Here is a 25,123-nt window from a genome sequence, read left to right as displayed (position 1 = left end):
TTCTCATCCTTGTTTTCAAATCCCTCCGTGGCCTCGCCCCTCCCTATCTCTGTAATCTCCTTCAGCCCCACAACCCCCCACCCAGAGATATCTGCGCTCCTCTAATTCTACCCTCTTGAGCATCCCTGATTATAAATCGCTCAACCATTGGTGGCCGTGCCTTCTGTTGCCTGGGCCCTAAGCTCTGGAATTCCCTGCCTAAACCTCTCCGCCTCGCTACCTCTCTTTTCTCCTTTAAGACGCTCCTTAAAACCGACCTCTTTGACCAAGCTTTTGGTCACCTGCCCTAATTTCTACTTATGTGGCCGGTGTCAAATTTTTTCGTCTTATAATACACCTGTGAAGCGCCTCGAGACGTTTTGCTATGTTAAAGGCGCTATAGAAATGCAAGTTGTTGTTGTTGTAGTAAGGCACCCCTCGGGCTCACATAGGAACAGGAGGAGGTCATTCAGCCCCTTGAACCTGCTTCTCCGTGCAATTAGATCATTGCTGATCTATACCTCAACTCTATTTATCTGCCTTTGCTCCATATTCCTTAAGAGCCTCATGTTACAAAGTTAACCCAGTGTATCTGGGAAAGGTCACAGATATGGCCCCGTACTGAGGTCGGGGGGTGAAGAAGAACCTCATTCCCCCCTCCATTGGAATTTGACTGTGATGAGCCTCGCGCCCACTAGGTCAGAACTCTGCCCCTTGAAGGAGCTCGCTCCTCTACAGACATAACTTTCCACACTCACATGGTTAAGCGTGTCCACGTTTATCTCTGCTTCAATCAGGAGCTGTGCCACTTTCACCTGGCCGTGCAGTGCTGCGTAATGGAGAGCGCTCATATCCTTCTGTTGGAAAAACACTAAATGGAGTTAAAATCTGCAAATGCAAAGGTTGTTCTAATGTTTAACGTTTGAGAGGGCAACGTCCAGAGTGCAGAGAATGGTTTAAGTTCTGCACTTAACTCGTGGAGACGGGTTTTTAATGCTGATAAGGGATGTAACTGCGATTGCTCTCAGCACTTAAACAGGAAGCTAGTTCTGACCACTCATGTAGAATCCTCAGGTTATTGAACAGTTACTTAAGTTTCAGTGGTAACCCGTGGGTTAACTTGCTGCTAAAACATGCTGGATGCAGTAACATCACTGGCAGCCCAGGACCAAACATTTCCCTTGTGCACTGTGGATAGAAACATAGAAGATAGGAGCAGGAGTAGGCCATTCAGCCCCTCGAGCCTGCTCCGCCAATCAATGCGATCATGGCTGATCATCCAAATTCAGTACCCTGTGGCAAACTAAGATAAAATCAAACAGCACAAGGATTCTTTTGAAAGCCGATTAACTCTCGAGCCATGATGAGGCGGCTTTCTATACAGCACAGTATAGTTTTGCATTCCCGCTGTTAGTTTTCAGACAAATGCCGTTCATTACAAACAAGAGCAGGTGTTGTCACCAAACAAAGAGAAACTCTTCTTTGGGTTAAGTGGCCCCAGGTGTTGGGTACAGGGGAGTAAATAATGCATGGCTCCTCAAGGCTGGTCATATTCTAGTCTGCAGTGGCTGCTTGCTGGGCCTACTGCTGTGCATCACTACATGCATCGTCATTAGATGGCCTTGTGACTGAGGGGATTGTGTGAGGACTCTGTGACTCTTAGCACAGCCTGTTGTTTTACTTCAGTTCCCACAGACTGAGTTACAAATTTCAAAGATGACTGTGTACCTGGGTAACAGCTTAGAAAGGAGTCTGGGTGACCAAACCGACCTCTGATTGGTTAAAACTGGGCAGGGGGTGGGGGAATCCTCTTTATGACAGAAACAGTATTTAAGTTTCGACTCACTCACCTCAGTGCTCTGTGGGCCCAATGGAACAAAACACCCACAGCACAGCCCAGCACAGGAGGTCATCCAGCCCAGCTTGTCTGTGCCGAATAGGTTGTGATGGTCTGGTTCAGCCTCACAGTGATCAGGGAGAGGGATGGAGTCGGTGGCTGGGGAATGGAGTTTGTGGCGGGGGCCGAAGGCAATGCCTTTGGACTTCCAAATAATTAATTGGAGGAAATTTCTGCTCATCCAGAGTCGGATAAAAGCGTGACAAATCAGAGACAGTGGAGGGGTCGAGAGAGGTGGTGGTGAGGGAGGGCTGGGTGTCGTCAGTGTACAGGTGGAATCTGATGATGTCGCCAAGGGGTACTGTGTAGATGAGATCAGCACGTTTACTAATATTAAGGTTCCAATATCCCCCCCAACCTGCAGCTGGTAGAGCCCCTGTGAAATGCTCGAAGCCTGAGCTGAACCTGCCTGGATTTGTAGGTTCAGGTCAGTGGCATGGATGACATGCCCCAGCATAGCCCTCCCGCCTGGCCAAGCCCTGTGCCCAGAACTGACACCAAACCAGCTGCTCCTGTAGCAGCAGCAAGGGCTGCCGGCCTGGCTGAAAGCTGCAGCCAGAACCCTCCCATCCCAAGGATTCCAGGCTTTACCCTGCCAACTGTGGGGCCAGGAAACCCCGGTGACCCAGGGCACGGTGAGAGAGGAGCGGACTTGGCATCGCCAGTGAGCCAGGGCACGGTGAGAGAGGAGCGGACTTGGCATCACCGGTGACCCAGAGCACGGTGAGAGAGGAGCGGACTTGGCATCACCAGTGAGCCAGGGCACGGTGAAAGAGGAGCGGACTTGGCATCACCGGTCTCTGCCTCCTATGCTTCACATTTCAGAGAAACATTATTGTTTTAAATTGGGAAGTTTCACTCACATTTGTTTGAGCGTTTACATCACAGGCACCATTGAACAGGACTTTCACACAGTCAGAATGCCCTCCTCCAGCTGCTAAATGCAACGCAGTCTCACCTTCCTGTAAACAGACAGAGCACGGACAGCCTCAGGAAAGACAAATGCAGATTAGGTGAGAAACAAATGGCCTGTACTTTTTTGATGATGGTAAAAATTATTGGAATGTCACTCTTGTACACTTTTGCTGCAATTTAATATTTCATATCGCTACAGGAGTGTTCCAATCAACCACAGCCTGTCAGTGCCTCACTCTGAATACACACGTACAGTCCAGGTACCCAGCCCGTTCACAGGCAGCACCGAGATTATAGGGCACGGAGACAGGGGTTTAAATATACAAGTGTGTGTGTGGACATATAGGAACAAGAGGAGCCTGTTCTGCCATTCAATGAGATCATGGCTGATCTGTATCCTAACTCCATCCACCCACCTTGTCTCCATAGCCCTCAATACCCTTGGCTAGCAGTTTTAAAATAACTAATTGAGCCCGCTTCTACTGCTTTTTGTGGGAGAGAGTTCCACACTTCTACCACCCTTTGTGTGAAGAAGTGTTTTTCTAACTTCTCTCCTGAATGGCCTGGCTCTGATCTTAAAGTTATGTCCCGTTGTCCTAGACTCCCCCACCAGCGGAAAAAGTCGCTCTCTCTACCCTATCAATTACTTTCAAAACCCTAAAAAACTCAATCAAATCACCCCTTAACCTTCTATATTCCAGGGACTACAAGTCCAGTTTATGTAATCTCTCCTCATAATTTAATCCTTGGAGCCCTGGTAATATTCTGGTGAACCTGCATAATGAGTACATACCCATCATCCCGACTCTGTCTCCTACCTCCTAACCAACTCCCTATCCAAGCCGATAGGTTGGCTCCAATTCCATGCACTCTCATTTTTGTTAACAGTCTTTTATGTGGAACCTTGTCAAGTGCCTTCTGGAAATCCATATAAATAACATTCATAGACACTCCCTTATCTACCACTTTAGCTACCTCCTCAAAAAATTCACCTAGGTTCGGTAGACATGACTTGCCCTTTACAAATCTGCACTGGCTCTCTCTGATCAGCTTAGATTTGTCCAAATGCTCAGTCACTCTGTCCCTAATAACAGATTCTAGTAACTTCCCCACAACAGACGTTAGACTAATAGGCCTATAATTTCATCGTTTATTTCTCCTACTCTTCAATAATGTACTGACTTTGGCAATTTTCCAATCCAAGGGGACAATTCCTGAATCGAGAGTATTGAATCAATGACTGGAGCATCAACAATTTCCTCACCTACTTCTTTTAATACCCTGAGGTGGAAACCAATGTTTTCTTTAAGCCGCGTGGCCGTGCAGCGACCTGTGCAGCGGGCTCAATTACATTCTAATGGCAAAGCTCGCACATGCACGGTAATTAGAATGGGCCGCGCAGCCCCTTAGGGGGCCACGTATCCCAAAAAGAATTAGCGGGAACATTGGTGGAAACAAATCAAATCAACTTTTTATTGTCATTGTTAGTGCACAAGTGCAGTTACAACGAAATGTAGGCTTGCGGCTCCCGAGAGTGTACATTTAGATTAAGACATTTAAACATTCAACATACATTTGGCTTGTAATACATTAACATATACATAACCATAATAAAGTGCATTGGCAGATGTGCAGGCTTTAGAGTTTATTTGTGGAGTTCAGTAGGATGACAGCCCTGGGAAAGAAGCTGTTCCTAAATCTGGTCGTACGGGTGCGAATGCATCTGTAGCGTCTCCCAGATGGCAGGAGGGTGAACAGACTGTGGCTGGGGTGGGTAGGGTCTTTGATGATGGACCATGACCTCCGTAAACAGCGTTTCTGGTATATGTGCTCTATGGTCGGTAGCCGGGTGCCGGTAATGCGTTGGGCAGTTTTGACTACCCGCTGCAGGGCTTTCCGGTCATAGTAGCTACAGCTGCCATACCATACTGTGATACAGTTTGTCAGGATGCTCTCTATTGTGCAGCGGTAAAAGTTAGAGAGGATCAGGGGTGACAGGTTACATCCCTTCAGCCTCCTTAGGAAATATAGGCGCTGCTGGGCCTTCTTCACCAGAGAGGAGGTATTGAGGGACCAGGAGAGGTCTTCCATGATGTGGACTCCGAGGAACTTAAAGCTGTCCACCCTTTCCACCACAGCCCCATTGATGTGAATGGGGGTGTGACTTCTGCCTTTAGACTTCCTGAAGTCCACAATTATTTCTTTGGTTTTCTTGATGTTAAGGGCCAGGTTGTTATCGGCGCACCACTTCACGAGATGCTGGACCTCCTCCCTGTAGGCTGACTCATCGTTGTTGGTGATCTGGCCTACTACCGTGGTATCATCCGCAAACTTGATGATGGTGTTGGAACCATGAACAGCCACACAGCCGTGGGTGAAGAGGGAGTAGAGGAGGGGGCTCAGCACACATCCTTGTGGGGCCCCCGTGTTCAGGGTCAAGGGGGGGAAAGAGGTGTGGTTACCTAATTTGACAGACTGGGGTCTGTTTGTTAGGAAGTCCAGGGTCCAGTTGCAGAGGGAAGTGTTCAGGCCAAGAGTTTGGAGGCCAGCTTGTTGGGGACGATAGTGTTGAATGCTGAGCTGTAGTCTATGAACAGCATTCTGATGTAGGTCTCCTTACCATCTAAGTGATTCAGTGCAGAGTGTAGAGCAGTTGTGATTGCATCCTCCGTTGATCTGTCTGCACGATAGGCAAACTGGTGTTGGTCAAGAGAGGCGGGAACACTGGCTTTGATGTGAGCCAGGACCAGTCTCTCGAAACACTTCATTATGATGGGTGTGAGTGAGACAGGTCGAGTGTCGTTCAGGCACATCACAGCCGTTTGTTTTGGCACAGGAATAATGGTAGCGGTCTTGAAGCATGTAGGGACTACTGCCTGGGCCAATGACAGATTGAAGATGGCGGTGAAGACATCAGCCAGCTGATCAGCACATTCCTTGAGTACCCGTCCAGGGATGCTATCCGGTCCAGCAGCCTTTCGTGTTTTCACTCCGCGTAGAACACCCCTTACGTCGGAGGTCGACAGAGTGAGCACCTGGTCTTCCGGGGGTGGCAAGGCTTTGGTAGCCGGCTCCCTGTTGTTCCTGTCGAAGCGAGCGTAGAAGTTGTTAAGCTCCTCCGGAAGGGAGGCATCGCTAACTGGGGGGCTGGTGTTTTTGCCCTTGTAGTCAGTGATGGACTGGATGCCTTGCCACATGCGCCGGGGGTCCGAGTTGTTGTGGAAGTGATCCTCTATCCGCAGTGTCCGTTTCCTTTTGGCAGTCCTGATACCCTTTTTTAGGTTGGTCCTAGCTGCACTGTAAGCCGCCGCGTCGCCAGATTTAAATGCTGCGTCGCGTGCGTTCAACAGCGAGCAGACCTCTCCGTTCATCCAGGGTTTCTGGTTGGGGTGTGTCCTGATATTTTTATGGGTCGTGACGACCTCAACGCAACTGTTAATGTAGAATAGCACTGTGGATGCTTATTCCTCTATGTCATTATGGGCAAACATGCCCCAAACCATCGGGTCCTGGAGATTTGTCTATCTTTAGCGTGTTCTCAGGGCTCTATTCATCTACTCCTGGAGTGACCGTCCCCTGGCCCAGGAGCTGCACCCGCATCTTACCCCCTTTCCCCAGCATACTCGGAATATCATTATTCCCAGTGGGTGCAGGCACCATTTACAGATAGTGGGGTGCCCGACTCGGGTGACGAGTTCAAAATTCGCTGTGGCATAAGTCCCACGATAGCCTGTCAGAACTTTCCGAAGTGCCCGTTTCTTTAACACACCAATGTACTGCAATTCATCAAGTCGTAAGGAAACACCCAACTGTTTAAATTTTAAATCCCTAGCATGCCCATAGCAACAATGGACAAACATCCCATGCACCCAGTGATGCTCATTGTGAAAACAGGAGGAATCCCATAGGATGATGGAATTCCTTCATTGGCATGGCATCCTAATGACTCCAGCCCAGCATTAGACGGTCTATCTGACAGGCAGAGAAAGGGCTTGACGCAGTGCAGCCTGGTCCTGCCCCAGTTACCACCCACACCTTCCCACATTTAGAACACCAGAAGAAGAGAAGAAACTTAGAGACAACTGTCTCTTCCATTCATGGAGTGACCAAGAGCTCTTCACCCTCTCCTCAGAGCTCAGATACCAGTGCTCCAGGTGTGGGGTACCAGTGCCCAGGATTGTACCCAGTGCTCCAGGTGTGGGGTACCAGTGCCCAGGATTGTGCCCAGTGCTCCAGGTGTGGGGTACCAGTGCCCAGGATTGTACCCAGTGCTCCAGGTGTGGTTATCAGTGCCCAGGATTGTTCCCAGTGCTGCAGGTGTGAGTACCAGTGCCCAGGATTGTACCTAGTGCTGCAGGTGTGGGTACCTGTACCCAGGATTGTACCCAGTGCTCCAGGTGTGGGTACCTGTGCCCAGGATTGTACCCAGTGCTCCAGGTGTGGGGTACCAGTGCCCAGGATTGTACCCAGTGCTCCAGGTGTGGGGTACCAGTGCCCAGGATTGTACCCAGTGCTCCAGGTGTGGGGTACCCGTGCCCAGGATTGTACCCAGTGCTCCAGGTGTGGTTATCAGTGCCCAGGATTGTTCCCAGTGCTGCAGGTGTGAGTACCAGTGCCCAGGATTGTACCTAGTGCTGCAGGTGTGGGTACCTGTACCCAGGATTGTACCCAGTGCTCCAGGTGTGGGTACCTGTGCCCAGGATTGTACCCAGTGCACCAGGTGTGGTTATCAGTGCCCAGGATTGTTCCCAGTGCTGCAGGTGTGGGTACCTGTGCCCAGGATTGTTCCCAGTGCTCCAGGTGTGGTTATCAGTGCCCAGGATTGTTCCCAGTGCTGCAGGTGTGGGGTACCTGTGCCCAGGATTGTTCCCAGTGCTCCAGGTGTGGGTACCCGTGCCCAGGATTGTACCCAGTGCTCCAGGTGTGGGGTACCTGTGCCCAGGATTGTACCCAGTGCTCCAGGTGTGGTTATCAGTGCCCAGGATTGTACCCAGTGCTCCAGGTGTGGGTACCTGTGCCCAGGATTGTACCCAGTGCTCCAGGTGTGGGTACCAGTGCCCAGGATTGTACCCAGTGCTCCAGGTGTGGGTACCTGTGCCCAGGATTGTACCCAGTGCTCCAGGTGTGGGTACCTGTGCCCAGGATTGTACCCAGTGCTCCAGGTGTGGGTACCTGTGCCCAGGATTGTACCCAGTGCTCCAGGTGTGGGTACCTGTGCCCAGGATTGTACCCAGTGCTCCAGATGTGGGTACCTGTGCCCAGGATTGTACCCAGTGCTCCAGGTGTGGGGACCTGTGCCCAGGATTGTTCCCAGTGCTCCAGGTGTGGGTACCTGTGCCCAGGATTGTTCCCAGTGCTCCAGGTGTGGGTACCTGTGCCCAGGATTGCACCCAGTGCTCCAGGTGTGGGTACCTGTGCCCAGGATTGCACCCAGTGCTCCAGGTGTGGGGTACCTGTGCCCAGGATTGTACCCAGTGCTTGAGGTGTGGGGTACCTGTGCCTTGTGCAGACTCTATCAGTCACTGGGACTTGCGCTTGATGCCTGTGACTGGATCCCAAGTGCGATTCACCTCGCTCCTGCTGCCGCTCACTGTGCTTATGGTTTCAGTGAGCTCTCTACCAGAGCTCCCCACATCCCTCTCCTCTGGTGCACCCAGGGAGATCAATGGAATGAAAACCGGGCGGTTCCAGAACAGGTCAGTGTGGCGATCAGCCAGATTACCACACGTGCAGTGAAGCTGGAAATTTACCCCAATGTTCATTCTAGGAACTATTGCCATTAGATATTTTACTTAAAGTTCAAAAATCTCACCTGGTTTTTCTCATCAAGATCCACTGCAGTTTCTACTATTCTCTGCAGGACTTCAGTGTGCCCACTTTTTGCACTCAAATGCAGGGCTGTGTTCTGTTCCTATGGAATTTACAATGAACTGAGTTAGACAGTAGTATTCGTGTTGTTGCACCACTGTTGGTGATGTTGGCCCAGGATCTGCTAATCTTTCAACATCCTTTTTCTATCAGATATTCTGGAATTTGGAAGGGTCTATATTCTGACTGGAGCCACGGGCTCAGTCTGCCCTGCGACACAACACTGCAATTCCCGCTCCACCCTCGCCTGTTTCACCTGCTCCTTCATTGGTTGCTAAAAGTTTCAAACTGCCAATGAGCCAGCATCTTCAAGTATAAACCTTCCAAACCTCCAGGCCAATGACATTTAAGCAGCAAACAGCAGTGCAGCAGAGAATACGCACAAAAAGAAACTAGCATTTGGGAAATCATAAATTTACAAAAACTGTAACAAACAAGTTAATCATGTCCAGCAGTTTGGACTGTGGAGTTGATCCACCAACTACCACAAACAGCCACTAACCATCACCTAACCACCATCTACCAATTACCAGCAGCTGCCAATTTGATGCTCATGGATTTTTATTCTGAAGGATGATGTCCATGTGGGAAAACTCTGATACTCACAAATGAAAATACAATGCGAGTCGTCCTTAGCGATGCTCAGCAGCAATAAGAAGAACTTGCAGTTATATTGCCCTCTTCATGTACCAGAGACGTCCCAAAGTGCTTTCCGAGTTACTTTTTGAAGTGCGGTAAGTGTTGTTTTGTATAGGCAAATACAGCTGCCAATTTGTGAACAGCAAGATCCCACAAATAGGAAGCAGCTAACCTGCTTTTGGTGGTATTAGTTGAGGGACATACATTGGTCGGGACACTGAGAATTCCTTGCTATTCTTTGCATAGTGCCATAGAACCTTTTTAGATCCACTAGAATTGGCAGATAGGGACTCGGTTTAAGTTTTCATCTGAAAGATGACACCTCTGACAATGCAACACTTCCTCAGTGCTGCACTGAACTGATTGCAGAAACCCAAAACCAACAAAATACTAACACTGGCTATAAATATCCTGCAGAATATCTACCTCCTGCTTCCTTTATCCTATTCCCACTAAACTGATCACCCAACTTCCCTTCCTGGCCCCATGCTAGCGGACATGGTAAATGCTTCTTTCTCATCAGACACAGTCCCCCTTCCTTTCAAAACCACCGTCATCACCCCGACTTCCTTAAAAAAGTCATCCTTGACCCCTCTATACTTCCAAGTTACAGCCAAAATCTCCAACCACTCTTTCATAGAAACATAGAAGATAGGAGCAGGAGTAGGCCATCCGGCCCCTCGAGCCTGCTCCGCCATTCAATGCGATCATGGCTGATCATCCAAATTCAGTACCCGGTCCCTGCTTTCTCCCCATATCCCTTGATCCCTTTAGCCTTCAGAAATATATCCAACTCCTTCTTGAATATATTTAATGTATTGGCCTCTGCTGCCTTCTGTGGTAGAGAATTCCACAGGTTCACCACTCTCTCGGTGAAGAAATTCCTCCTCATTTCTGTCCTAAATGGCCTACCCCTTATCCTTAGACTGTGACCGCTGGTTCTGGACTCCCCGACCATCGGGAACATCCTTCCTGCATCTAGTCTGTCCAGTCCTGTCAGAATTTTATAAGTTTCAATGAGATCCCCTCTCATTCTTCTAAACTCCAGCGAGTACAAGCCCAATCGACCCAATCTCTCCTCATACGTCATTCCTGCCATCCCAGGTATCAGCCTGGTGAATCTTCGCTGAACTCCTTCCATGGCAAGAACATCCTTCCTCAGATAAGGCGACCAAAACTGCACACAATACTCAAGATGTGGTCTCACCAAGGCCCTGCACAACTGCAGCAAGACATCCTTGTTCCTGTACTCAAACCCTCTCGCTACGAAGGCCAACATGCCATTTGCCTTAACTGCTTGCTGCACCTGCATGCTTACCTTCAGCGACTGGTGCACAAGGACACCCAGATCTCGTTGCACTTCCCCTTCTCCCAATCTATTGCCATTCAGATAATAATCTGCCTGCCTGTTTTTGCCACCAAAGTGGATAACCTCGCATTTATCCACGTTATATTGCATCGGCCATGCTTCTGCCCAATCACCCAACCTGTCCAAATCATCCTGGAGTTTCTCGGCATCCTCCTCACAGCACACACACCCACCCAGCTTTGTGTCATCTGCAAATTTGGAGATATTACATCTAGTTCTCTTGTCTAGATCATTAATATATATTGTGAATAGCTGGGGCCCAAGGACCGATCCCTGCGGTACCCCACTAGTCACTGCTTGCCACTCGGAAAAAGACCCGTTTATTCCAACTCTGCTTTCTGTCTGCCAACCAGTTCTCTATCCAAGTCAATACCTTGCCCCCAATCCCATGTGCATTAACTTTACACACTAATCTCTTATGCGGGACCGTTTCAAAAGCCTTCTGAAAGTCCAAATACACCACATCCACTGGTTCTCCCTTATCTATTTTACCAGTTACATCCTCAAAAAATTCCAGTAGATTAGTCAAGCACGATTTACCTTTTGTAAATCCATGTTGACTTTGTCCAATCCTGTCACTGTTTTCCAAGTGCTCTGCTATTACATCTTTTATAATGGACTCTAGCATTTTCCCCACTACCGATGTCAGGCTTACCGGTCTGTAATTCCCCGTTTTCTCTCTACCACCTTTTTTGAATAGTGGGGTAACATTAGCTACCCTCCAATCCATGGGTACTGTTCCAGATTCCATCAAATGCTGGAAGATGATCAGCAATGCATCTACTATTTCTAGGGCCACTTCCTTAAGTACCCTAGGATGTAGATTATCAGGCCCTGGGGATTTAATGGCCTTCAATCCCATCAATTTCCCTAACACCATTTCCCGACAAATACTGATTTCTTTCAGTTCCTCCCTTTCATCAGATCCTATGTTGCCCGACATCTCTGGGAGGTTATTTGTGTCCTCCTTTGTGAAGACAGAACCAAAATATGTATTTAAATTGGTCAGCCATTTCTTTGTTCCCCATTATAAATTCCCCTGATTCTGACTGCAAGGGACCTATGCTTGACTTCACCAATCTTTTTCTCTTCACATATCTATAAAAGCTTTTACAGTCAGTTTTTATGTTTCCTGAAAGCTTACTCTCATATTCTATTTCCCTTTCTTAATTAATCCCTTTGTCAAATCCTAAACTGCTCCCAATCCTCAGGTTTACTGCTTTTTCTGGCCAATTTATATGTCCTCTCCTTGGATCTTATGCTATCCCTAATTTCCCTTGTTAGCCACGGTTGAGTCACCTTTTTTGTTTTATTTTTATGCCAAACTGGGATGAACAAATTCTGTAGTTCATCCATGCGGTCTTTGAATGTTTGCCATTGCCTATCCACCGTCAACCCTTGGCGTGACATTCCCCAATCAATCCTACCCAACTCGCGCCTCAGACCATCGTAGTTTCCTTTATTTAAATTTAGGACCCTAGTCTCTGAGTCGACTACTTCATTCTCCATCTTAATGAAGAATTCGATCATATTATGATCGCTCCGACCCAAGGGGCCTCGTACAACAAGATTGCTAATTAATCCTTTCTCGTTACATAATACCCAGTCTAAGATGGCCTGATCTCTGGTTGGTTCCTCGACATATTGGTCCAGGAAACCATCCCTTAAACACTCCAGGAATTCCTCCTCCACAGTATTGTTACTAATTTGGTTAGCCCAATCTATATGTAGATTAAAGTCACCCATGATGACTGAGGTGCCCTTATTGCACGCGTCTCTAATTTCCCTTTTAATGCCGTCCCCAACCTCCGCATTACTGTTTGGAGGTCTATATACCACTCCCACTAACGTTTTCTGCCCCTTGGTATTTCTCAGTTCTACCCATACAGATTCCACATCATCAGAGCTAATATCCTTCCTTAAAATTGTGTTAATCCCTTCTTTAACCAGCAATGCTACCCCACCTCCCTTTCCTTTTTGCCTATCTTTCCTGACTATTGAATACCCCTGGATGTTGAGTTCCCAGCCTTGGCCACCCTGGAGCCATGTTTCCGTAATCCCAATCAAATCATATTCGTTTACCTCTATTTGCGCAGCTAATTCATCCACCTTATTACGAATGCTCCTTGCATTAAGACACAAAGCCTTCAGGCTTGTTTTTTTAACGCTCTTGCACCTATTAGAATTATTATTTACTGTGGCCATGTTTGATTTAAACCCTTGATTTCTCTGACTGACACTTTTGTTTTTCTCCTTCCTATCTTTTGCTTTTATCCTCGTTTCCCTTTCCTCTATCCCCTTGCTCAGGTTCCCAACCCCCTGCCATTTTAGTTTAAACCCTCCCCCAGAGCACTAGCAAACACTCCCCCTAGGACATCGGTCCCGGCCCTGCCCAGGTGCAAACCGTCCGGTTTGAACTGGTCCCACCTCCCCCAGAACCGGTTCCAATGTCCCAGGAATTTGAATCCCTCCCCCTTGCACCATTCCTCTAGCCACGTATTCATCTGAAATATCCTTCTATTTCTACTCTGACTAGCACGTGGCACTGGTAGCAATCCTGAGATTACTACCTTTGAGGTCCTATTTTTTAATTTACCTCCCAACTCCCTATATTCTGCTTTTAGGACCTCATCCCACTTTTTACCTATATCGTTGGTACCTACATGTACCACGACAACTGGCTGTTCACCCTCCCCTTCCAAGATGTTCTGCAGCCGCTCCGAGACATCCTTGACCCTTGCACCAGGGAGGCAACACACCATCCTGGAGTCTCGTTTGCGGCCGCAGAAATGCCTATCTATTCCCCTTACAATAGAATCCCCTATTACTATAGCTCTCCCCCTCTTTTTCCTCCCGTCCTGTGCAGCAGAGCCACCCCTGGTGCCAGGAAGTTGGCTGCTGCTGCCTTCCTCTGGTAAGCCATCCCCTCCAACAGTACTCAAAAGTGGTGTATCTGTTTGAGAGGGGGATGTCCACAGGGGACCCCTGCACTACCTGCCTGTATCTAGTACTCTGTCTGTTGGTCACCCATTCCCTTTCTGCCTGTCCAACCTTTGCCTGCGGTGTGACCAACTGATCAAACGTGCTATTCACGACCTTCTCAGCCTCGTGAATGGTCCAGTATGAATCCAATCGCAGCTCCAGCGCCGCAATGCGGTCTGCCAGTAGCTGCAGCTGGACACACTTCCTGCACACATAGTTGTCAGGGACACAGGAAGTGTCCCCGAGTTCCCACATAGTGCAGGAGGAGCATACCATGACTTACCCTTTAATTGCAATTAAATTAAATCAAATCAATCCCACCAATTACACTACCGTTAAATAGTATATTTAAGGGCCCTGGTTTATAAATAGTCCCCGCTACACCAGAGACTTTAGAAACTATAAACCACAGAGTTAAAGTTTATAAAGAGAGAAATACTCACCAACCAATCACTTACCTGCTTTCTGGCGACGTCACACTTCGATTACTTTTTACTTCTTTCCCTGAGATTGGAGATTGGTAAACTGAGGCCTACCTGGTCTCTGGAGCTTTTTGTACTGCCGCCGCTCCGCGATTCCCACCGAGATTTCGCCCGCTGACGCTCTGAGGCCTCTCCAAAGTCCTTGAACATATTGCCCAACTCTCCCACTGTTTGAATCCCTCCAATCAGGTTTTGTCCATCCCAACATTCTCTGTGACAGTGACCTGGGCGCATTATCCCTCTGGACATAGGTGACCGCACCACCATCCTCCAACACCTCATTTAATATTCTCATCCTGGTGTGTGAATCCTTACCCCACCCTATCTCTAGAACCTTCACCAGCTTTCAGTCACTGGAATTCCCTCCCTAAACCCCTCTGTCTCTCCGCACCTTTAAGACCCTTCTTAAAATGCACCTCTGAACAATCTTATGTTCACCCTGATATTCCTCCTTTGACTCGGCGCCCATTTTTGTCTGATTATGCTCCTGTGAAGAGCTTTGGGAGGTTTTCTCAGCTAAAGGCGCTATTCGAAGTTGTTACTGTAATAATGGCGAGTACAAAAACCCTATTGACTATTAACATCGACTGTGAACTTAGAGAGCTCAACCTTGGCCACACTGACCTTGTCCTTCAAGCCATGGACACAGCCGGAGCCAATTAAGAATTCCACCACCTCTAGGTTGCCACGACTTGCTGCAAGATGCAATGCTGTTTGTTGCATCTGTAAAATAGCAGAAACAGAGTGAAATAAGCATTACAGAATAAAGATGGAACGAATATGGATATTCTCCTGGTGCAGGGGATTGCTCACAATCAAAGGGTGAATGTCCATCCTCCTCCATGCTTTTGCTACCTTCAGACTCCATTATTCCAACACGCTCCTGGCCGACCTCCTAACTTCATAAACAAGAGCTCATCCAAAACTCAGCTGCCCGTGTCCTAACACTCACCAAATCCGGTTTACCCATCACCCCTGTGCTCACTGACCTACACTGGCTCCCGGTCCACCAAAGCCTCGATTTAAAAATTCTCACCCTGGTGTTCAAATCCCTCCATGGCCTCGCCCCTCCCTATCTCTGTAACCTCCTCCAGCCCCACAACCACAACTCCCCCCACCAGAGATATCTCCAACTCTGGCCTCTTGCGCATCCCTAATTTCCTTTTATCTTAAAGGAGGAGAGAGCGAGGCGGAGAGTCAGAGAGGTTTGGATAGGGAATTCCAGAGTTGAGGGCTTAGACAGTTGAAGGCACGGCTACCAATAGTTGGGCGAAGGAAGTGGGGGATGCGCAACAGGCCAGAGTTGGGGGAACACAGAGCTCTCAGAGTATTGTAGGGCTGCAGGAAGTCAGACAGATATCGGGAATTGAGGCACATTATCCTTCGCTATTCCAGGGCTGAATTCCTGATATTGGATCCCGTCAGCTGAGGCTGCATTCTATGAACCCGATTTTATAAAATTAACCCTAATCAAAATTGGACAATATTGCACACTTGGGTACTTACCTTGTCAGGTTTGTCCAGCCAGACATCTTCCAGGTCCTCCATAATAAACTCCAGAACCTTTATATGGCCTCTCTGGGCAGCGCAGAGCAGTAAATTTAAGCCATTCTGATCCAGGAAAATAAGGAAATCAAATCAATTAAACTATACTCACATAATAACTAGCACCCTAACTAAACTATATCACAGAATCACAGAAACCCCACAGTGCAGATAGAGGCCATTTCGGCCCATCGAGCCTGCACCGACACATATCCCACCCGATCCCCGTAACCCCTACACCAACACATATCCCACCCTATCCCCGTAACCCCATGTATTTAATCCCCCTAACACTAAGGGTCAATTTATCATAGCCAATCAACCTAACCCGCACATCTTTGGACTGTGGGAGGAAACCGGAGCACCCGGAGAAAACCCACGCAAACACGGGGAGAATGTGCAAACTCCACACAGTCACCCGAGGCCAGATTCGAACCCGGGTCCCTGGCGCTGTGAGGCAACAGTGCTAACCACTATGCCACCGTCACATAACTTTTTAAAAATTATGTCACAGGATGTTGGCATCGCTGGCAAGGCCAGCATTTATTACCCATCCCTAATTGCCCTCGAGAAGGTGGTGGTGAGACGTCTTCTTGAACCGCTGCAGCCCATGTGGTGTTTTCCTAGTAGTTTGATACAACTCAGGGGCTCGCTAGGCCATTTCAGAGGGCAGTTAAGAGTCAACCACATTGCTGTGGGTCTGGAGTCACATATAGGCCAGACCGGGTAAGGACGGCAGATTTCTTTCGCTAAAGGACATTAGTGAACCAGATGGGTTTTTACGACAATCCAGTAGTTTCTTGGTCACCATTACTGATACGAGCTTTTTAATTGCAGATTTATTTAATTAACTGAATTTAAATTCACCAGCTGCCGTGGTGGGATTTGATTCACCACCTTCCCCACCCACCCCACCCCCCTTGCCCAGGACAGAGTGAACTCCTGGGAGACCGTGACGCCCCCCCCACAACCCACCTTGAGGCAGAGTGACCTTTCACCTACAGATTTACTTACTTTGTTTTCACACGACAGCTTGGCTCCGACATTGACCAGTGTTCGAAGAACTCGGAGATGACCAAACCAGGCGGCCAGAAGGAGAGCGTTCATCCCAAACTGTGGGAGCAAATGAAGGGAACTCAACCAACTGGGACTGTCAACATCCTAACCCAGTTACACCGGGTTAATCTGCACTCTGGCCCAGTTGCACCGGGTTCATCTGCACTCTGGCCCAGTTGCACCGGGTTAATCTGCACTCTGGCCCAATTACACCGGGTTAATCTGCACTCTGGCCCAGTTACACCGGGTTAATCTGCACTCTGGCCCAGTTACACCGGGTTAATCTGCACTCTGGCCCAGTTACACCGGGTTAATCTGCACTCTGGCCCAGTTACACCGGGTTAATCTGCACTCTGGCCCAGTTACACCGGGTTAATCTGCACTCTGGCCCCGTTACACCGGGTTAATCTGCACTCTGGCCCAGTTACACCGGGTTAATCTGCACTCTGGCCCAGTTACACCGGGTTAATCTGCACTCTGGCCCAGTTACACCGGGTTAATCTGCACTCTGGCCCAGTTACACCGGGTTAATCTGCGCTCTGGCCCAGTTACACCGGGTTAATCTACGCTCTGGCCCAGTTACACTGGATTAATCTACACTCTGGCCCAGTTACACTGGATTAATCTACACTCTGGCCCAGTTACACTGGATTAATCTGCACTCTGGCCCAGTTACACTGGATTAATCTACACTCTGGCCCAGTTACACTGGATTAATCTACACTCTGGCCCAGTTACACTGGATTAATCTACAATCATAAAATCATAGAAAATTACAGTACAGAAGGAGGCCATTCGGCCCATCGTGTCTGTGCCGGCCGAAAAAGAGCTATCCAGCCTAATCCCACTTTCCAGCTCTTGGTCCGTGGCCCTGTAGGTTACGGCACTTCAAGTGCATATCCAAGTACTGTTTACATGTGATGAGGGTTTCTGCCTCTACCACCCTTTCAGGCAGTGAGTTCCAGACCCCCACCACCCTCTGGGTGAAAAAAAGTTCTCCTCAACTCCCCTCTAATCCTTCTACCAATTACTTTAAATCTATACCTCATGTTTATTGACCTCTCTGCCAATGGAAATAGGTCCTTCCTATCCACTCTATCTAGGCCCCTCAAAATTTTATACACATCAATTAAATCTCCCCTCAGCCTCCTCTGTTCCAAAGGAAACAACTCCAGCCTATCCAATCTTTCCTCATAGCTAAAATTCTCCAACCCTGGCAACATCCCCGTAAATCACCTCTGCAGCCTCTCTAGTGCAATCACATTTTTCTGTAATGTGGTGACCAGAACTGTACACAGTACTCTAGCTGTGGCCTAACTAGTGTTTTATGCAGTTCTAGCATAACCTCCCTGCTCTTATATTCTATGCCTTGTCTAATAAAGGAAAGTCTCACAGACCTGCAAGCGGAGAGGTGGGAGAGGCTGATTTAAACCGAGCGCGGGAGAGGCGGACCTGCGAGAGGAGAGGTGGGAGAGGCTGATTTAAACCGAGCTCCGAGAGCGGGAGAGACGGACCTGCGAGAAGAGAGGTGGGAGAGGCACAGAGTCAGCGAGAGGAGAGAGAGAAGTAAAAAGTAATCGAAGTGTGACGTCACCAGAAAGCAGGTATGTGATTGGTTGGTGAGTATTTCTCTCTTTCTCGCTTTTTTCCAAACTTAAATTTTGTGATTTATAGTTTCTAAGGTCTCTGTTGTGTAGTGGGGACTGCTGGTAAACAAGGGCCCTTGAGTATATCATTTAATTATAGTGCAATTGGTGGGATTGATTTGATTTAATTTAATTTGAATTAATTAAAAGGGTAAGTCATGGCAGTACAGCTCGGCGCCGTGGTATGCTCCTCCTGCACTATGTGGGAAATCAGGGACACTTCCTGTGTCCCTGACGATCATGTGTGCAGGAAGTGTATCCAGCTGCAGCTACAGGCAGACCGCATTGCGGCGCTGGAGCTGCGAATGGATACATACTGGAGCATTTGCGATGCTGAGGACATCATGGAAAGCACGTTTAATGAGTTGGTCACACCGCAGGTAAAAGCTGCACAGGCAGGAAGGGAATGGGTGACCGCCAGGCAGAGTAGTAGGCGCAGGCAGGTAGTGCAGGGGTCCCCTGTGACCATCCCCCTCTCAAACAGATATATCGCTTTGGATATTGTTGGAGAGGATGGCTTATCGGGGGAAGGCAGCAGCAGCCAACTTCCTGGCACCATGGATAGTTCTGCTGCACAGGACGGGAGGAAAAAGTGGGGTAGAGCTATAGTAATAGGGGATTCTATTGTAAGGGGAAGAGATAGGCATTTCTGCGGCCGCAAACGAGACTCCAGGATGGTATGTTGTTCCCTGGTGCAAGGGACAAGGATGTCTCGGAGCGGCTGCAGAACATTTTGGAAGGGGAGGGTGAACAGCCAATTGTCGTGGTGCATATAGGTAAAAACCAGGATGAGGTCCTAAAAGCTGAATATAGGGAGTTAGGAGGTAAATTAAAAAATAGGACCTCAAAAGGTAGCAATCTCAGGATTGCTACCAGTGCCACATGCTAGTCAGAGTAGAAATAGAAGGATATTTCAGATGAATACGTGGCTAGAGGAATGGTGCAAGGGGGAGGGATTCAAATTCCTGAGACATTGTAACCGGTTCTGGGGGAGGTGGGACCAATACAAACTGGACGATTTACACCTGGGCAGAACTAGGACCGATGTCCTAGGGGGGGGTGTTTGCTAGTGCCCTAGGGGAGGGTTTAAACTAAAATGGCAGGGGGTTGGGAACCTGAGCAGGGAAACAGAGGAAAGGGAAACAAGGATAGAAGCAAAAGACAGGAAGGAGAAAAGCAAAGCTGGTAGTCAGAGAAATCAACGGTTTAAATCTAACATGGCCACAGTAAATAATAATTCTAAAAGGTCTAAGAGTGTTCAAAAAACAAGTATGAAGGCTTTGTGTCTTAATGCGAGGAGCATTCGTAATAAGGTGGATGAATTAGCTGCGCAAATAGAGGTAAACGGATATGATATGATTGGGATTACGGAAACATGGCTCCAGGGTGACCAAGGCTGGGAACTCAACATCCAGGGGTATTCAATCTTCAGGAAAGACAGGCGAAAAGGAGGTGGGGTAGCATTGCTGGTTAAAGAGGGGATTAACACAATTGTAAGGAAGGATATTAGCTCTGATGATGTGGAATCTGTATGGGTAGAACTGAGAAATACCAAGGGGCAGAAAACATTAGTGGGAGTGGTATACAGAACCCCAAACAGTAATGCGGAGGTTGGGGATGGCATTAAACGGGAAATTAGAGACGCGTGCAATAAGGGCACAGCAGTTATCATGGGTGACTTTAATCTACATATAGATTGGGCTAACCAAATTAGTAACAATACCGTGGAGGAGGAATTCCTGGAGTGTATACGGGATGGTTTCCTGGACCAATGTGTCAAGAAACCAACGACAGGAAACTCTCAATTTACCGGCACCTTAATAACCAGAAACCTCTGTTAACCGGCAAAATTCAGGAGCAGGTTCAGATAAGTTTTACTTCATATTAGTGGCCGTGTAACCGGGGTACCTGCACCTGTTGCTATGGGGGACGCCTGGATCTGTGGCTGTGTATGGGGCTCTGGTACCTTTTACTATAGCTCTCTGTAATCCGGATTTTTTGATAAACCGGCACCACGCTGGATAAAAAAAGAGTTTCCTGTAGAGCAATCTTGTTGTGCGAGGCCCCTTGGGGCGGAGCGATCATATGATCGAATTCTTCATTAAGATGGAGAGTGAAGTAGTTGACTCAGAGACTAGGGTCCTGAATTTAAATAAAGGAAACTACGATGGTATGAGGCGCGAGTTGGGTAGGATTGATTGGGGAATGTTACTCAAAGGGTTGATGGTGGGTAGGCAATGGCAAACATTTAAAGATCACATGGATGAACTACAGAATTTGTTCATCCGTTTGGCATAAAAAAGCAAAAAAAAGGTGACTCAACCGTGCCTAACAAGGGAAATTAGGGATAGCATAAGTTCCAAGGAGAGGACATATAAATTGGCCAGAAAAAGCAGTCTACCTGAGGATTGGGAGCAGTTTAGGATTCAGCAAAGGAGGACAAAGGGATTAATTAAGAGGGGGAATATAGAGTATGAGAGTAAGCTTGCAGGGAACATAAAAACTGATTGTAAAAGCTTTTATAGATATGTGAAGAGAAAAAGATTGGTGAAGTCAAGCATAGGTCCCTTGCAGTCAGAATCAGGGGAATTTATAATGGGGAACAAAGAAATGGCAGACCAATTAAATGCATACTTTGGTTCTGTCTTCACAAAGGAGGACACAAATAACCTCCCAGAGATGTCGGGGAACATAGGGTCTAATGAGAGCGAGGAACTGAATGAAATCAGTATTTGTAGGGAAATGGTGTTAGGGAAATTGACGGAATTGAAGGCCGATAAATCCCCAGGGCCTGATAATCTACATCCTAGGGTACTTAAGGAAGTGGCCCTAGAAATAGTAGATGCATTGCTGGTCATCTTCCAAAATTCTATAGACTCTGGAACAGTAGCAATGGATTGGAGGGTAGCTAATGTTACCCCACTGCTCAGAAAAGGTGGTAGAGAGAAAACGGGGAATTATAGACCGGTAAGCCTGACATCGGTAGTGGGGAAAATGCTAGAGTCCATTATAAAAGATGTAATAGCAGAGCACTTGGAAAACAGTGACAGGATCGGACAAAGTCAACATGGATTTACAAAAGGTAAATCGTGCTTGACTAATCACAGAATCACAGAAACCCCACAGTGCAGATAGAGGCCATTTCAGCCCATCGAGCCTGCACCGACACATATCCCACCCAATCCCCGTAACCCCAACACATATCCCACCCTATCCCTGTAACCCCACCTATTTAATCCCCCTAACACTAAGGGTCAATTTATCATGGCTAATCAACCTAACCCGCACATCTTTGGACTGTGGGAGGAAACCGGAGCACCCGGAGAAAACCCACGCAAACACGGGGAGAATGTGCAAACTCCACAGAGAGAGTCGCCCGAGGCCGGATTCGAACCCGGGTCCCTGGCGCTGTGAGGCAACAGTGCTAACCACTATGCCACCGTGCTGCCACTAATCTACTGGAATTTTTTGAGGATGTAACTGGTAAAATAGGTAAGGGAGAACCAGTGGATGTGGTGTATTTGGACTTTCAGAAGGCTTTCGATAAGGTCCCGCATAAGAGATTAGCGTGTAAAGTTAAGGCACATGGGATTGGGGGCAAGGTACTGACTTGGATAGAGAATGTGCAAACTCCACACAGAGAGTCGCCCGAGGCCGGATTCGAACCCGGGTCCCTGGCGCTGTGAGGCAACAGTGCTAACCACTATGCCACCATGCTGCCACTAATCTACTGGAATCTTTTGAGGATGTAACTGGTAAAATAGGTAAGGGAGAACCAGTGGATGTGGTGTATTTGGATGCACCTCCTCTGCACTCGGAGCAGCGGGAGCAGAGGAGGAGCAGTCGGGTATAAAAACCCACGACCAGCGAGGCCCGAGAGCACTCGGAGCAGCGGGAGCAGAGGAGGAGCAGTCGGGTATAAAAACCCACGACCAGCGAGGCCCGAGAGCACTCGGAGCAGCGGGAGCAGAGGAGGAGCAGTCGGGTATAAAAACCCACGACCAGCGAGGCCCGAGAGCACTCGGAGCAGCGGGAGCAGAGGAGGAGCAGTCGGGTATAAAAACCCACGACCAGCGAGGCCCGAGAGCACTCGGAGCAGCGGGAGCAGAGGAGGAGCAGTCGGGTATAAAAACCCGCGAGGCCCGAGAGCACTTGGAGCAGCAGAGAGCAGCGAGGAGGAGCCCGGCTTAAAAACCGGCGGCAGTTGCGAGGCGTACCAAATCAACAGCAGAGGAGAGGGGTAAATAGTAATCAGTGTGTGACGTCACCAGGGAGCAGCTGGTGCAGTCGGGAGAGCAGGAGGCCAGTAACTCTTATATAAGTGGAGCTGTTGCTAAACCCGAAACACTACAGTGTAGTGTCTCCCACCCTTCCACCTCCTCTAACCTTTTAGGGGTTAGGGGAAGTTGAAAAGGTAGGTTCAATTTATTTTATTTCAGGAGCCTAACCTAGGTGGAAAAGGTTCCAGGACAGGAGGCGGCAGTGAAAATACAACACCAGAAAACAGGTAGGTGACTGGTTGGTGAGTACTTTCACAAACATATTCTAAGTAGAATTCAATAATTAAGCTAAATCGTAGTAAATAAAAGGGTCTTGTAAGGGTTAAGTCATGGAAGGGCAGCTCAGACCCGTGTCATGCTCCTCCTGTGCCATGTGGGAAATCAGGGACACTGTCCCTGACAACTATGTGTGCAGGAAGTGTGTCCAGCTGCAGCTCCTAGCGGACCGCATGGCGGCGCTGGAGCTGCGAATGGACTCACTCTGGAGCATACGCGATGCTGAGGATCTTGTGGATAGCACATTCAGTGAGTTGGTCACACCGCAGGTAAAGGCTAGCTCAGACAGTAAATGGGTGACCAAAAGGCAGGGTAAAGGCAGGAAGGTAGTGCAGGAGTCACCTGCGGTCATCTCCCTCCAAAACAGGTTTACCGTTTTGGGTACTGTTGGGGGAGATGACTTATCAGGGGAAGGCACCAGCAGCCAGGTTCAGGGCACCATGACTGGCTCTGCTGCACAGAAGGGCGGGAAAAAGAGGGATAGGGCTATAGTGATAGGGGATTCAATTGTAAGGGGGATAGACAGGAGTTTCTGTGGCCGAGACCGAGACTCCAAGATGGTATGTTGCCTCCCTGGTGCAAGGGTCAAGGATGTCTCGGAGCGGGTGCAGAGCATTCTGAAGGGGGAGGGGGATCAGCCAGTTGTCGTGGTACATGTAGGTACCAACGATGTAGGTAAAAAGAGGGAGGAGGTCCTACAAGCTGAATTTAGGGAGTTAGGAGCTAAATTGAAAAGTAGGACCTCAAAGGTAGTAATCTCTGGATTGCTACCAGTGCCACGAGCTAATAAGTTTAGAGAGAGTAAGATAAATAAGCTAAATACGTGGCTTGAGCAGTGGTGCAAGGGAGAGGGATTTAAATTCTTGAGGCATTGGAACCAGTTCTTGGGGAGGAGGGACCTGTACCAAGGGGACGGTCTACACCTGAACTGTGAGGGAGCCGATGTCCTCAGGGTAATATTTTCTAGGGCGGTTCGGGAGGATTTAAACTAATTTGGCAGGGGGATGGGAACCTAGGTAGTGGAAAAGAGGGAAGTCATATGAAGTCAGAAATAGATGGTAGAAAGGTGAGAAGCAATAAGCAAAGGAGAGAAACACAAAGGGCCAAACTAATTCATAATGAGAGTGTGAAAAAAGCAAGCCTGAAGGCTTTGTATCTTAATGCTAGAAGCATTAGGAACAAGGTGGATGAATTAGTTGTGGAAATAGAGGTAAACAAGTATGATTTGATTGGGATTACAGAAACGTGGCTGCAGGGTGGGCAAGGCTGGGAACTTAACATCCAGGGATATACAATATTTAGGAAGGATCGGCAAAAAGGTAGGGGAGGTGGGGTAGCATTGCTGGTAAAGGAGGGGATTAATGCAATGGAAAGGAAGGATATTAACTCGGATGAAACGGAATCTGTATGGGTAGAAATGAGAAATAGCAAGGGGAGGAAAACGTTAGTGGGTGTGATATATAGGCCTCCAAATAGTAATATGGAGGTGAGGGAAGGCATAAAAAGGGAAATTAGAGAAGCGTGCGATAAGAGCACAGCTGTCATCATGGGTGACTTTAATTTACATATTGATTGGACTACCCAAATTAGTAAAAATTCTGAGGAGGAGGAATTCCTGGAATGTTTTCGGGACGGTTATCTGGACCAATATGTCGAGGAGCCGACTCGAGATCAGGCCATTTTAGACTGGGTATTGTGCAATGAGAAGGGACTTATCAGCAATCTTCTTGTACGAGGCCCCTTGGGTCAGAGCGATCATAATATGATCGAGCTCTCAGTCGAGATGGAGAGTGAGGAAATTGAATCAGAGACTAAGGTCCAGAACTTAAATAAAGGGAATTACGAGGGTATGAGACGGGAATTGGGTAAGATTGATTGGGTGGTGTTTCTGGGGGGATTGACAGTAGAGAGACAATGGCAAGCATTCAAAGATAGAATGGAAGAATTCCAGAACATGTTTATACCGGTTTGGCATAAAAATAAACCTAAAAAGGTGACTCAACCGTGGATAACGAGGGAAATTAGGGACAGCATAAAATCAAAAAAAAGGGCATATCAACTGGCAAAAAAAAGCACCAGACCGGAAGATTGGGGGCAGTACAGGATACAGCAAAAGAGGACAAAGGGATTAATCAGGAAGGGGAAAATAGAATACGAAAGTAAACTTGCAGCAAACATAAAGACAGACT

General features: G+C 48.1%; 1 protein-coding gene across 2 annotated transcripts in view; it reads right to left on the bottom strand.

Annotated features, from left to right (window-relative positions):
- ankdd1a (ankyrin repeat and death domain containing 1A) overlaps window positions 1–25,123 on the bottom strand; it is a 162,493-nt gene that overhangs the window by 111,484 nt on the left and 25,886 nt on the right. For both annotated transcript variants that reach the window (XM_085968938.1, XM_085968937.1), the window contains exons 4-9: window positions 16,691–16,789; window positions 15,638–15,742; window positions 14,756–14,854; window positions 8,604–8,702; window positions 2,740–2,838; window positions 738–836 (exon numbers count right to left, since the gene is read on the bottom strand). In XM_085968938.1, coding sequence (XP_085825064.1) covers window positions 738–836; window positions 2,740–2,838; window positions 8,604–8,702; window positions 14,756–14,854; window positions 15,638–15,742; window positions 16,691–16,789 — 600 coding nt within the window. The remainder of the gene's footprint in view (window positions 1–737; window positions 837–2,739; window positions 2,839–8,603; window positions 8,703–14,755; window positions 14,855–15,637; window positions 15,743–16,690; window positions 16,790–25,123) is intronic.

Source organism: Somniosus microcephalus, chromosome 27, assembly GCF_052327205.1.
Source record: "Somniosus microcephalus isolate GS21.2 chromosome 27, FLI_Smic_1.0, whole genome shotgun sequence".
NCBI lineage: Eukaryota > Metazoa > Chordata > Chondrichthyes > Squaliformes > Somniosidae > Somniosus > Somniosus microcephalus.
The sequence above is the reverse complement of the archived record's forward strand: the minus strand, read 5'-3'. Positions and strand labels throughout refer to the sequence as shown.